The sequence below is a fragment of the Centroberyx gerrardi genome, chromosome 14, assembly GCF_048128805.1.
Source record: "Centroberyx gerrardi isolate f3 chromosome 14, fCenGer3.hap1.cur.20231027, whole genome shotgun sequence".
In the NCBI taxonomy this organism is placed as follows: Eukaryota; Metazoa; Chordata; class Actinopteri; order Beryciformes; family Berycidae; genus Centroberyx; species Centroberyx gerrardi.
Genome location: NC_136010.1, coordinates 1,177,524 through 1,192,523, shown reverse-complemented (window position 1 = coordinate 1,192,523; position 15,000 = coordinate 1,177,524). Strand labels below are relative to the sequence as shown.

At 49.6% G+C, this 15,000-nt stretch overlaps 1 protein-coding gene across 1 annotated transcript in view; it reads right to left on the bottom strand.

Moving 5' to 3' along the window:
- Positions 1-15,000, bottom strand: part of fgd1 (FYVE, RhoGEF and PH domain containing 1) — a 42,065-nt gene that overhangs the window by 9,984 nt on the left and 17,081 nt on the right. The window contains 1 exon segment of the mRNA XM_078288047.1: positions 114-404. Coding sequence (XP_078144173.1) covers positions 114-404 — 291 coding nt within the window.

Below are 15,000 nucleotides of genomic sequence, written 5' to 3'. Positions count from 1 at the left end.
AGTCAATATGTTAGACAGTGTTAGCTAGTGTTAGCTAGTGAAAGTGTTAGCTAGTGAAAGTGTTAGCTAGTGAAAGTGTTAGCTAGCGTTAGCCAGTCCGTGTCAGTTGTTACCCTGTGGTTTGGGTCCAGGCAGCGGCGGTCTGCTCTTGCTCGGTGGTGTTATTGTGGTAGCTGGTAGTTCTGGCGGTCCGGTGTCGTTGACCAGCAGCCCGTCGGCGGAGCCGTGGAGCTCCAGAAGCTCCGCCCCTTCCGGGGAGGCGGGACCGCAGCTGGGCCCCGGGTCCGAGCTCAGCCGCTGGGGGGCGTCGGCCTCCAGCGCCTCCTGGTGGCCGCAGGGAGAACAGGGAGGCTCCAGAGAGAGAGACTTAGTCAACAACCTGGGACTGGAGGAGGAGGAGGGGCCTGGGGGGGGGGGGGGGGGAGAAAGGGAGAGAAAGAGATGTTGAGTGGGTTCTGGATGGCAGGCTGAAATCAGCTGATTGCAAAAACAGCCACAATTAACCAACCAACCAACCAACCACACACACACACACACACACACACACACACACACACACTAATAGCTTCCATATGACGTCTCGGGTCAGTCGCACCTACAGCTGGACAGAAATAAGATCCACGTGGTGAAGAAAGAGAGAGAAAGACAGAGAGAGACAGAGAGAGACAGAGAGAGAGACAGAGACAGAGAGAGAGAGAGAGACAGAGAGACAGAGAGAGACAGAGAGAGAGAGAGAGAGAGAGAGACAGAGAGACAGAGAGAGACAGAGAGAGAGAGAGCAGGAGCTGTTTGTCATCTCTCTCATCTCATCTGTTATGGCTGCTGCTGATTGGCTGAATCATGATGTTTCCTGGCAGCTGATTGGCTGAATTTCAGCCTGCAGGCTCGTTCAGAACAACAACATGAACATAAAACATCAAACTCAGTCTGACAGAGTGAAGTCAGTCAGCACCTGGTTTAGTTTGAGCAGCTAACATCAGAACTGAAACCTGCCTCACTGACTGCTGACTGACTGCTGCCACACTGCATTATGGGTATATTTTTTTGGGTATTTTTGGTATTTAATTTCTTGTAAATTACATCAAATTTCTAGGCTATTAATAATAATAATAATAACAATTACATTCTATACCGCAGAAAATGTCGCAATATTTGGCACAAGCCTGGTACATTTAGATGTCAACAGCACTACTAACTGCTCCTGTCCCTGCTCCTGTCCCTGCTCCTGTCCCTGTCCCTGCTCCTGTCCCTGTCCTTGCTCCTGTCCCTGCTCCTGTCCCTGTCCCTGCTCCTGTCCCTGTCCCTGCTCCTGTCCCTGTCCCTGCTCCTGTCCCTGCTCCTGTCCCTGCTCCTGTCCCTGCTCCTGCTCCTGCTGCTGTCCCTGTCCCTGCTCCTGTCCCTGCTCCTGTCCCTTTTCCTGTTACTGCTCCTGTTCCTGCTCCTGTCCCTGCTCCTGCTCCTGTCCCTTTTCCTGTTCCTGCTCCTGTTCCTGCTCCTGTCCCTTTTCCTGTTCCTGCTCCTGTCCCTGCTCCTGTCCCTGCTCCTGTCCCTGTTCCTGCTCCTGTCCCTTTTCCTGTTCCTGCTCCTGTTCCATGTCCCTGCCTCTGTCCCTGCTCCTGTCCCTGTTCCTGTCCCTGTTCCTGCTCCTGTCCCTTTTCCTGTTCCTGCTCCTGTTCCATGTCCCTGCCTCTGTCCCTGCTCCTGTCCCTGTTCCTGTCCCTGTTCCTGTCCCTGCTCCTGTCCCTGCTCCTGTTACATGTCCCTGTTCCTGCTCCTGTCCATGCTCCTGCCCCTGTTCCTGCTCCTGTTCCTGCCCCTGTTCCTGCTCCTGTCCATGCTCCTGTTCCTGCTCCTGTTCCTGCTCCTGCTCCTGTTCCTGTTCCTGCTCCTGCTCCTGTTCCTGCTCCTGCTCCTGTTCCTGTCCCTGTTCCTGCTCCTGTCCATGCTCCTGTCCCTGCTCCTGCTCCTGTTCCTGCTCCTGTCCCTGCTCCTGTCCCTGTCCTTGCTCCCGTCCCTGCTCCTGTTCCATGTTTCTGTTCCTGCTCCTGTTCCTGTCCCTGCTCCTGTCCCTGTCCCTGCTCCTGTCCCTTTTCCTGTTCCTGCTCCTGTTCCTGCTCCTGTCCCTGCTCCTGCTCCTGTCCCTTTTCCTGTTCCTGCTCTTGTTCCTGCTCCTGTCCCTATCCCTGCTCCTGTCCCTTTTCCTGTTCCTGCTCCTGTTCCATGTCCCTGCCTCTGTCCCTGCTCCTGTCCCTGTTCCTGTCCCTGTTCCTGTCCCTGCTCCTGTCCCTGCTCCTGTTACATGTCCCTGTTCCTGCTCCTGTCCATGCTCCTGCCCCTGTTCCTGCTCCTGTCCATGCTCCTGTTCCTGTTCCTGCTCCTGTTCCTGTTCCTGCTCCTGCTCCTGTTCCTGCTCCTGTTCCTGTCCCTGTTCCTGCTCCTGTCCATGCTCCTGTTCCTGCTCCTGTTCCTGCTCCTGTTCCTGCTCCTGTTCCTGCTCCTGTTCCTGCCCCTGTTCCTGCTCCTGTTCCTGCCCCTGTTCCTGCTCCTGTCCATGCTCCTGTTCCTGCTCCTGTTCCTGCTCCTGTTCCTGCTCCTGTTCCTGCCCCTGTTCCTGCTCCTGTCCATGCTCCTGCTCCTGTTCCTGCCCCTGTTCCTGCTCCTGTCCATGCTCCTGTTCCTGCTCCTGTCCATGCTCCTGCTCCTGTCCCTGTTCCTGCTCCTGGTCCTGGTCCTGCTCCTGTTCTATGTCCCTGTCCCTGCTCCTGTTCCTGCTGCTGTCCCTGCTCCTGTCCCTGCTCCTGTCCCTGCTCCTGTCCCTGTCCCTGCTCCTGTCCCTGCTCCTGCTGCTGTCCCTGTCCCTGCTCCTGTCCCTGTCCCTGCTCCTGTCCCTGCTCCTGTCCCTGCTCCTGTCCCTGCTCCTGCTCCTGCTCCTGTCCCTGCTCCTGCTCCTGTCCCTGCTCCTGTTCCTGCTCCTGTCCCTGCTCCTGCTCTTGCTCCTGTCCCTGCTCCTGTTCCTGCTCCTGTCCCTGCCCCTGTTCCTGCTCCTGTCCCTGCTCCTGTTCCTGTCCCTGCTCCTGTCCCTGCTCCTGCTCCTGTCCCTGCTCCTGTCCCTGCTCCTGCTCCTGTCCCTGCCCCTGTTCCTGCTCCTGTCCCTGCTCCTGTTCCTGTCCCTGCTCCTGTCCCTGCTCCTGTCCCTGCTCCTGTTCCTGCTCCTGTCCCTGCTCCTGTCCCTGCTCCTGTTCCTGTCCCTGCTCCTGTCCCTGCTCCTGCTCCTGTCCCTGCTCCTGTTCCTGCTCCTGTCCCTGCCCCTGTTCCTGCTCCTGTCCCTGCTCCTGTTCCTGTCCCTGCTCCTGTCCCTGCTCCTGCTCCTGTCCCTGCTCCTGTCCCTGCTCCTGTCCCTGCTCCTGCTCCTGTCCCTGCCCCTGTTCCTGCTCCTGTCCCTGCTCCTGTTCCTGTCCCTGCTCCTGTCCCTGCTCCTGCTCCTGTCCCTGTCCCTGTCCTTGCTCCTGTCCGTGCTCCTGTTCCATGTTTCTGCTCCTGCTCCTGTTCCATGTCCCTGCTCCTGTTCCTGCTCCTGTCCCTGCTCCTGTCCCTGTTCCTGCTCCTGTCCCTGTCCCTGTCCTTGCTCCCGTCCCTGCTCCTGTTCCATGTTTCTGTCCCTGCTCCTGTCCCTGTCCCTGCTCCTGTCCCTGCTCCTGCTCCTGCTCCTGTCCCTTTTCCTGTTCCTGCTCCTGTTCCTGCTCCTGTCCCTTTTCCTGTTCCTGCTCCTGTCCCTTTTCCTGTCCCTGCTCCTGTCCCTGTTCCTGCTCCTGTCCCTATCCCTGCTCCTGTCCCTTTTCCTGTTCCTGCTCCTGTTCCATGTCCCTGCCTCTGTCCCTGCTCCTGTCCCTGTTCCTGTTCCTGTCCCTGCTCCTGTTACATGTCCCTGTTCCTGCTCCTGTCCATGCTCCTGCCCCTGTTCCTGCTCCTGTTCCTGCCCCTGTTCCTGCTCCTGTCCATGCTCCTGTTCCTGCCTCTGTCCCTGCTCCTGTCCCTGTTCCTGTCCCTGTTCCTGTCCCTGCTCCTGTCCCTGCTCCTGTTACATGTCCCTGTTCCTGCTCCTGTCCATGCTCCTGTCCCTGTTCCTGCTCCTGTCCATGCTCCTGTTCCTGTTCCTGCTCCTGTTCCTGCTCCTGCTCCTGTCCCTATCCCTGCTCCTGTCCCTTTTCCTGTTCCTGCTCCTGTTCCATGTCCCTGCCTCTGTCCCTGCTCCTATCCCTGCTCCTGTCCCTTTTCCTGTTCCTGCTCCTGTTCCATGTCCCTGCCTCTGTCCCTGCTCCTGTCCCTGTTCCTGTCCCTGTTCCTGTCCCTGCTCCTGTCCCTGCTCCAGTTACATGTCCCTGTTCCTGCTCCTGTCCATGCTCCTGCCCCTGTTCCTGCTCCTGTCCATGCTCCTGTTCCTGTTCCTGCTCCTGTTCCTGCTCCTGCTCCTGTTCCTGTTCCTGTTCCTGCACCTGTCCATGCTCCTGTTCCTGCTCCTGTTCCTGTTCCTGCCCCTGTTCCTGCTCCTGTTCCTGCCCCTGTTCCTGCTCCTGTCCATGCTCCTGTTCCTGCTCCTGTTCCTGCTCCTGTTCCTGCTCCTGTTCCTGTTCCTGCTCCTGTTCCTGCTCCTGTCCCTGTTCCTGCCCCTGTTCCTGCTCCTGTCCATGCTCCTGTTCCTGCTCCTGTTCCTGCCCCTGTTCCTGCTCCTGTCCATGCTCCTGTTCCTGCTCCTGTCCCTGCTCCTGCTCCTGTCCCTGTTCCTGCTCCTGCTCCTGGTCCTGGTACTGCTCCTGTTCTATGTCCCTGTCCCTGCTCCTGTCCCTGCTCCTGTCCCTGGTCCTGCTCCTGTTCTATGTCCCTGCTCCTGTTCTATGTCCCTGCTCCTGCTCCTGTCCCTGTCCCTGCTCCTGTTCCTGCTCCTGTTCTATGTCCCTGCTCCTGTCCCTGCTCCTGTCCCTGCTCCTGTTCTATGTCCCTGCTCCTGTTCCATGTTCCTGTTCCTGTCCCTGCTCCTGTCCCTGTCCCTGCTCCTGTTCCTGCTCCTGTTCTATGTCCCTGCTCCTGTCCCTGCTCCTGTCCCTGCTCCTGTTCTATGTCCCTGCTCCTGTTCCATGTTCCTGTTCCTGTCCCTGCTCCTGTCCCTGTCCCTGCTCCTGTTCCTGCTCCTGTTCTATGTCCCTGCTCCTGTCCCTGCTCCTGTCCCTGTCCCTGCTCCTGTTCCATGTTCCTGTTCCTGTTCCTGTTCCTGCTCCTGTTCTCGTTTGACTTCCTGGTTTGATTTTCTGACTAAATATTAGCTGAAAGAAACGTCTGCATGTTCAGATGTCGGAGCTGAAGCAGGCTGATCTATATGACTACATTCTACAGCTGAGTGATGTCATGACATCAAAATCAATACCAGACACTTTGATCCAGATTGAGTGTGTGTGTGTGTGTGTGTGTATGTGTGTGTGCATTGTTTTCTGCTGAGTCGCTGTTCCACACTGTTCCAGCCTAACTGAATATTCATGAGGATCAGAAACCTGTCAGATCATCAATAATGCGAAGTCCTGAATCTAATACTGTTCACAACAAAAAGATATTATCTGATCAGTGTGATCAGTTATTAGTCGGAGAGACTGACTGATATTGTTATTATCTGGTCAGATTATAGATTATATCAGTTGGACTTTTATTTTGACGATGTAATCACCTGCGATGCGTCGACAGCAGAGAGATTTCAAGGCTTCAGATCGATGTGAGAAAGAGACAAACGACATCAGCAACATCTCAACCAGACAGAAGACTCCTGTCCCCCTCCTGTCTGCCTGTCTGCCTGTCTGCCTGCCTGTCTGTCTGCCCGTCTGTCTGCCTGTCTGCCTGCCTGTCTGTCTATCTGTCTGTCTGCCTGTCTGTCTGCCTGCCTGTCTGCCTGTCTGTCTGCCTGTCTATACCTTCACTCTCCTAAAGTACTGTCCAAGGCAGCGGTGCATCTCCTTAAAGAACATCGTTAGACTCCAGATCGCTACTAGCTAGACGACTCCAACCAAGATAAGGTCAAACTCTTTCCTCTTTGCTGTAATTTGGCTGAAAACAAACAACCAACCAAACAAACAAACAAACAACTAAACAACCAAACAACAAACAACCAAACATCCGGCTGTGAACCAATAAAACACGCACATATCATCATTTCCTGTCTTTGGGACTGTCTCCAAACTGTTTTCACAGCAGAATTGATCGGCAGGACGGTCTGAATGAGGCTGAGACGATGGTTTTTGGTGAACCTGTTGCAGGTTTCTGGTCTCATGCTGCGTCACACAGCTGAACATGATCTGATCTGAACTGATCTGAACTGAACTGAACTGAACTAAACTGAACTGATCTGAACTCATCTGAACTGATCTGATCTGAACTGATCTGATCTGAACTGATGTGATCTGAACTGATCTGAACTGATCTGAACTGAACTGATCTGAACTGAACTGATCTGAACTGATCTGAACTGATCTGATCTGAACTGATCTGAACTGAACTGATCTGATCTGATCTGAACTGATCTGAACTGAACTGATCTGAACTGATCTGATCTGAACTGATCTGATCTTAACTGAACTGATCTGATCTGAACTGATCTGATCTGATCTGAACTGATCTGATCTGAACTGAACTGAACTGATCTGATCTGAACTGAACTGAACTGATCTGATCTGAACTGAACTGAACTGATCTGATCTGAACTGATCTGAACTGATCTGAACTGAGCTTCAGTTGGTAAAGTCTGAACCCTGCAGGTGAGAAACCTCCTGAACGGCTGATAATGATCTGATTCTCTGTGTTTTGCAGAATTCAGCAGAATCGGCATAAAACGAATCGTTAAAATGATCAATATTCTGAATATATTCTGCTTCAGGGACAAAGGACGACTGTTGAACCCTCTGACCTCTGACCTCTGACCTCAGCAGTAAAGGACAGCATATTATTGGAAGCATCCAGACTATTGATCTGACTGTTCAACCTGCTGTCTAATGGGAATATATTGTGTTTAATGGGAATATATTGTGTTTAATGGGAATATATTGTGTTTAATGGGAATATATTGTGTTTAATGGGAATATATTGTGTTTAATGGGAATATATTGTGTTTAATGGGAATATATTGTGTGTGAGCAGAAACGAGGAGAGGAAATCATGAACACAATCTTTTCAACACAATCTACTGCTTTGCCCCCTATGGAACAGTGCTAGTAGCCTAGCTGCTAGTAAACCGGTTGGCGGTCTTCTTCCACTTCGACCTTGGACTAACGGCTTTCAGATGATGTCACCACCCTCTGGCGGCCATGTTGGAGGTCCTCAGCTCTGTGAACAGCTGACTGTGTTTCTGTCTCAACAGAACTGAACAGACGGTTAATTTCTGTCTGTTTCTGACTGAACTGATCATTTCATCACTGATCCATCTGATTGATTTAGTGTTTAGATAATGTCAGCTTGTTAGCTAGCTAACCATAGCATCTGGTCAGCTAACATCACTGTCTTGTTGTTAACACATCCGATTAGCACACTAGCTAACGTAGCTAGCAGCGGCTAGCGTTAGCGTGTTCACATTAACATCAGCGTGTTTGCTGCTAGTTAGCTAGCTAACAGTTTGTTCAGGTTAACTGAGCTGACTCTTCTCAAGCTACAACTCAGAGTGTTTTGGAGTAGAGACTAGGGCTAAAGACAAGACAGTTTACTGTGTCACAGTAACCAAATCCACCTTATCACACTATTCACTTTTACTGAGAACGTTACTGAATGGATCTACAGCCACACCACAACAAGCTGACTCAGCTGCTCTCTGCTTCTAGCTGCTTCATACAGATTTACACTTTATTAACTAACACACAGTTCTACAGATTTACACTTTATTAACTAACACACAGTTCTACAGATTTACACTTTATTAACTAACACACAGTTCTACAGATTTACACTTTATTAACTAACACACAGTTCTACAGATTTACACTTTATTAACTAACACACAGTTCTACAGATTTACACTTTATTAACTAACACACAGTTCTACATGTTCCTCCATCATGAGACTCAGCTGCTGCTGCTGGAGCAGAAACTGTAAAGTCTGCAGATGGAACAAATCTTCCTGTGAAACTAAAATAAAGATGGATGACAGAGAAGAGAAGGAGTTTCAGCTCTGCAGGTAGAGAAGGAGGAGGAGAGATTTTCTCAAGCTGCCTGCAGAAACACACACACACACACACACACACACACACCGCTGCATGTAGTCTGGCACTGACAGTCACCTATACTGCTCACACACACCTATAACGATTAAACACATACATACACACATCAACCTACAGCGCAAACACACACAGGTTTAACTGTATCTTCACACACACACACACACACTCCACCCAATGTCTCAACTGAATGGCAGAACCCATGAGAACACTTCACCTACTGAGAGCAACCCCCATCCCCCTCCACACACACACACACACACACACACACACACACACACACACACACACGCATGTCAGTGATATATGTTGCGGTAGGCGTGTTGCAGACAGCATGTAGCAGACTGGCAACACGTCAGAACCAGCTGCTGCTGCAGAGAACGCTTCTGATGAACATCTAGACTGAGTAGACCAGAACAGACCAGAACAGACCAGAATGAGGATTTCGCTGCATTGTGCAGCATGAATTTGGAAGATGTCGGCGTTGCATGAAAATATTCCATATGCAAATCCCTCATATGCACCAACACCCCCCTCCCCACACACACACATACACACAACACACACACACCCTCCATTTGCCAAAATGAAGGAGCAGTGCAGAATATCAATGTATTAGAAACAGCAGGTCTGCTTTATGAGCAGTGTGTGTGTGTCTGCTGCATTACTGTCACACACACAGTAATGTGTATGTGACATTACTGTCACATGCACCCCCCCCCCCCCCCCCCCCACCCCACCCCCACCCATGGAACACACACACCCCTCTCCCCCTGCTCCCTCGCCCTCGTTTAAATCAACGGTTCACCGCATTTATCATCGATAATATTACACATCGATCTGTGTGTGACATGTCTGTTATTGCACACACATTCTGCAGTAAAACATGTCTGTTTCATCGGGTCGATCTACAGGAGAGAGAGAGAGAGAGAGAGAGAGAGAGAGAGAGAGAGAGAGAGAGAGAGAGAGAGTGATGCTCTCTCTCCCACACATCTGGGAGACGCAGTACAGCCATACTAGCCTACATTCACTGCGGCGAGATGTCGGTCAGTGTGTGCGCGTGCATGTGCGCGCCTCTGTGTGTGTGTGTGTGTGTGTGTGTGTGTGTGTGTAGGTGTGTTTGTGCGTGCGTGTATGCGCATGTACGACCGTGCACGCGCATTCCCAGCCTCCCTTTTTTTCGCCTTAGAAATAAAAAGCCGAGCCGTGACAGGTTGTGGAAATCTAACACACGGTCATTACATGTTGCCGAGGCCGACATGTATGTTGCATGTATGTTGCATGTATGTTGCATGTATGTTGATATGGCTGCAGACAGCCGGACTGGACTCACCCCGGGTCAGGCTGGTTCTGTCCATGTACATCGCGCAGCAAAACACAAATCCTGTCATTAAAGAAAATCTTGCGGAGGGGAGAGCGGCTCTCCCGGTCCCTCAGCACGGAAAGAAAAACCAGTTCAGGTCCAGTTTCACCAGTAACAAGCTGCCGACTGCGGCCCGCAGCACCGAGGGACAGACAGGCTGCGGAGCGGGAGACAGGCTGCGGAGCGGGAGACAGGCTGCCTCAGACCTTACACCGGGATACCGACTGAAACGAGGCTAAGTAGGTTAGGTATGCTCGGTTTGGCTCAGAGGGCTGCCCGCTGTCTGAACGCCGGGCGGCAGCAGTCAGCTAGAGCATCCTACTGTCAACCAAGAGAGAGAGAGAGAGAGAGAGAGAGAGAGAGAGAGAGAGAGAGGAGAGAGAGAGAGAGAGAGAGAGAGATAGAGAGAGAGAGAGAGAGAGAGAGAGAGAGAGAGAGGGAGGGAGAGAGAGAGAGAGAGCTCAAACTAACGTGCAATCACATGCAAAATGTAAAATGATCCACTATGTTCTGTCTCTCTCTCTCTCCCTCTCTCTCTCTCTCTCTCTCCCCCCCCTACTCTCTCTCTCTCTCTCCGTATCCTCCCTCTCCATTTTGGTTTCCTTGACAACAAATTAAGCGCATCTCTCCGGATTAAATCGTTATAGCGATTGAGAGTGAGAGAGAGAGAGAGAGAGAGAGAGAGAGAGAGAGAGAGAGAGAGAGAGAGAGAGCTGTGGGCTACAATAAGCAGGAAATATGGGTCAGATTGTTTTATACACTTACAGACAGATAGATATAATTTTATAGAGATATGGAACTATGATTATCTTATCTTATAGACATACAGTTATAAGATATATGATAATACAGTCATACAGTAATACAGACATATAGACAGATGTATATAATAACACAACATACTGCAACACAACACACTGCAACACAACACACTGTAACACAACACACTGCAACACAACACACTGCAACACAACACACTGTAACACAACACACTGTAACACAACACACTGCAACACAACACACTGCAACACAACACACTGCAACACAACACACTGTAACACAACACACTGCAACACAACACACTGCAACACAACATACTGCAACACAACACACTGCAACACAACACACTGCAACACAACACACTGCAACACAACATACTGTAACACAACACACTGCAACACAACACACTGCAACACAACACACTGTAACACAACATACTGCAACACAACACACTGTAACACAACACACTGCAACACAACATACTGCAACACAACATACTGCAACACAACATACTGCAACACAACACACTGTAACACAACACACTGCAACACAACATACTGCAACACAACACACTGTAACACAACACACTGCAACACAACACACTGCAACACAACACACTGCAACACAACATACTGCAACACAACATACTGCAACACAACACACTGCAACACAATCAGTGTTGGGGAAGTTACTTTCAAAATGTAATATATTATTTATTACTTTTACTCCTTATTAAAGGTAGTGTGATTAAGTTACTTTATTACTTCCTGTATATGGTAACTAGTTATATTACTAGTTATATTACTCTAGTAGTTTCACTTAAGGCAAATATGCTGATAAGTCCAACCGGTGGTAGGGTACTGAAAATCTGACACAGGCACAAAATAATGCCTTTTAACTCTTTATTTAAAGAGATAAAACAACCTCTTCACTCCTAATTAAGAAGTTATGATTAGCAGCAAATGTTAACAAAAAGTAAATTGCAGTAAACAAAATAAAGTGCCTAAATGAGGATTAAGTAGCATAATGCCTACAAGCTCACAGTGAGCTCTTGAAAAATAAAACAACATTATGTGTAAGCAAAATTATTTTCAAAGCTGCTTTTTAACCCTCTAGACCTCAGTAGAACTCTAGAATGTTGCTGCAGTTCACTGAGAATTCACTTAAATCAACATGTTCTTGCTCACTCCAAACAAACAGCTATATCTCAAAAATAAAAAGAAATTGACAATCACAAGTTTTTCCATGGGAAAAAAACACAACTTTCCCTTTAATTTGGTACCAAATACATGGCAAGGTGATTCAGGGCGTCTCCTCACTGAAGTGTCAACATTCACAGTATGACAACAAAACAGATCCTTCCTATCTTGGCTAACGATAAGCTTTCAAAATACCTACAAAACCTCCAGCGCTTCAGCCCACACAGTAATATAATCAGATCAGACAATAATAGTCGGCAAACAAATATGGAAAAAGTCGCTGAACTTATATGGATAAAAGTCGCGGCGACCCGGCCGGTCCTCCTACCGACTCTTCGGCGCTCCGCCTCGCGGAAAACAGCGTCCGTCTCCGGCGGTGAGAGCAGGTAGGTCCTGCTGTTTAGTGAAGGTGATCTTGTGTCTTGTTTTATCGAGCAAGAACAAGCGATTTTAATCAAAACACTTCAACTCACAATGTCTTCGTAACTTTCCACTACATACGGCGGGTCAGGTTCTGTCTCACAGCACAATCTGACAGCTTCCAGAAGGTTTTAAAAGCGTGACGCTTAGCCGGCGAAGACATTTTTACCGCTGGAGGACGACTAAACCCGGGGAAAATTAAACGTGTCAGTGTCACCATATATATTTTCCGGTTCCGGTTCATCGATGACAACTTGAAGTATAAAACAAAGCTCATAACTTGATTTTCTGTTTTTGGTACATTTTAAACGATTTAAAAATGACGGGCGCTCTTGGGCGCTATAGTGAAATATAGAAAGGGCTATGGAGCGTGCGCAGGGAGGTTACATCAGACCTACAGCAGCTGAGAAAAAAGACTAGGATACATACTGTATTTTATTTCAGTTGCTCTTTCAATCATCGCGACCAGTAATATTATTACAGTACTTACAAAAGTAACTGTAATACTATTACTTGATTTAAAACAGTAACTCATTACACTACTCCGTTACTCAGATAAGTAATAATATTACGTAATGCCCCAAAACTGAACACAACATACTGCAACACAACATAACGCAACACAATGCAACGCAACAGACTGCAACGCAACACACTGCAACGCAACACACTGCAACGCAACACACTGCAACGCAACACAGTGCAACGCAACAGACTGCAACGCAACACACTGCAACGCAACACAGTGCAACGCAACAGACTGCAACGCAACACACTGCAACGCAACACAGTGCAACGCAACAGACTGCAACGCAACACACTGCAACGCAACACAATGCAACGCAACAGACTGCAACGCAACACACTGCAACGCAACACACTGCAACGCAACACACTGCAACGCAACACAATGCAACGCAACAGACTGCAACGCAACACAATGCAACGCAACACAATGCAACGCAACAGACTGCAACGCAACACAATGCAACGCAACAGACTGCAACGCAACACAATGCAACGCAACACAATGCAACGCAACAGACTGCAACGCAACACACTGCAACGCAACACAATGCAACGCAACAGACTGCAACGCAACACAATGCAACGCAACACAATGCAACGCAACAGACTGCAACGCAACACAATGCAACGCAACACAATGCAACGCAACAGACTGCAACGCAACACAATGCAACGCAACAGACTGCAACGCAACACAATGCAACGCAACAGACTGCAACGCAACACAATGCAACGCAACACAATGCAACGCAACAGACTGCAACGCAACACAATGCAACGCAACACAATGCAACGCAACACAATGCAACGCAACACAATGCAACGCAACAGACTGCAACGCAACACAATGCAACGCAACAGACTGCAACGCAACACAATGCAACGCAACAGACTGCAACGCAACACAATGCAACGCAACACAATGCAACGCAACACAATGCAACGCAACAGACTGCAACGCAACAGACTGCAACGCAACACAATGCAACGCAACAGACTGCAACGCAACACAATGCAACGCAACACAATGCAACGCAACACAATGCAACGCAACAGACTGCAACGCAACACAATGCAACGCAACAGACTGCAACGCAACACAATGCAACGCAACACAATGCAACGCAACACAATGCAACGCAACAGACTGCAACGCAACAGACTGCAACGCAACACAATGCAACGCAACAGACTGCAACGCAACACAATGCAACACAACAGACTGCAACGCAACACAATGCAACACAACAGACTGCAACGCAACACACTGCAACGCAACACAATGCAACGCAACAGACTGCAACGCAACAGACTGCAACGCAACACACTGCAACGCAACAGACTGCAACGCAACACAATGCAACGTAACACAATGCAACGCAACAGACTGCAACGCAACACAATGCAACGCAACAGACTGCAATGCAACACAATGCAACGCAACAGACTGCAACGCAACACAATGCAACGCAACAGACTGCAATGCAACACAATGCAACGCAACAGACTGCAACGCAACACAATGCAACGCAACACAATGCAACGCAACAGACTGCAACGCAACACAATGCAACGCAACAGACTGCAACGCAACACAATGCAACGCAACACAATGCAACGCAACACAATGCAACGCAACACAATGCAACGCAACAGACTGCAACGCAACACAATGCAACGCAACAGACTGCAACGCAACACAATGCAACGCAACAGACTGCAACGCAACACAATGCAACGCAACACAATGCAACGCAACAGACTGCAACGCAACAGACTGCAACGCAACACAATGCAACGCAACAGACTGCAACGCAACACAATGCAACGCAACACAATGCAACGCAACACAATGCAACGCAACAGACTGCAACGCAACACAATGCAACGCAACAGACTGCAACGCAACACAATGCAACGCAACACAATGCAACGCAACACAATGCAACGCAACAGACTGCAACGCAACACAATGCAACGCAACAGACTGCAACGCAACAGACTGCAACGCAACACAATGCAACGCAACAGACTGCAACGCAACACAATGCAACACAACAGACTGCAACGCAACACAATGCAACACAACAGACTGCAACGCAACACACTGCAACGCAACACAATGCAACGCAACAGACTGCAACGCAACAGACTGCAACGCAACACAATGCAACGCAACACAATGCAACGCAACAGACTGCAACGCAACACAATGCAACGCAACACAATGCAACGCAACAGACTGCAACGCAACACAATGCAACGCAACAGACTGCAATGCAACACAATGCAACGCAACAGACTGCAACGCAACACAATGCAACGCAACACAATGCAACGCAACAGACTGCAACGCAACAGACTGCAACGCAACACAATGCAACGCAACAGACTGCAACGCAACACAATGCAACACAACAGACTGCAACGCAACACAATGCAACACAACAGACTGCAACGCAACACA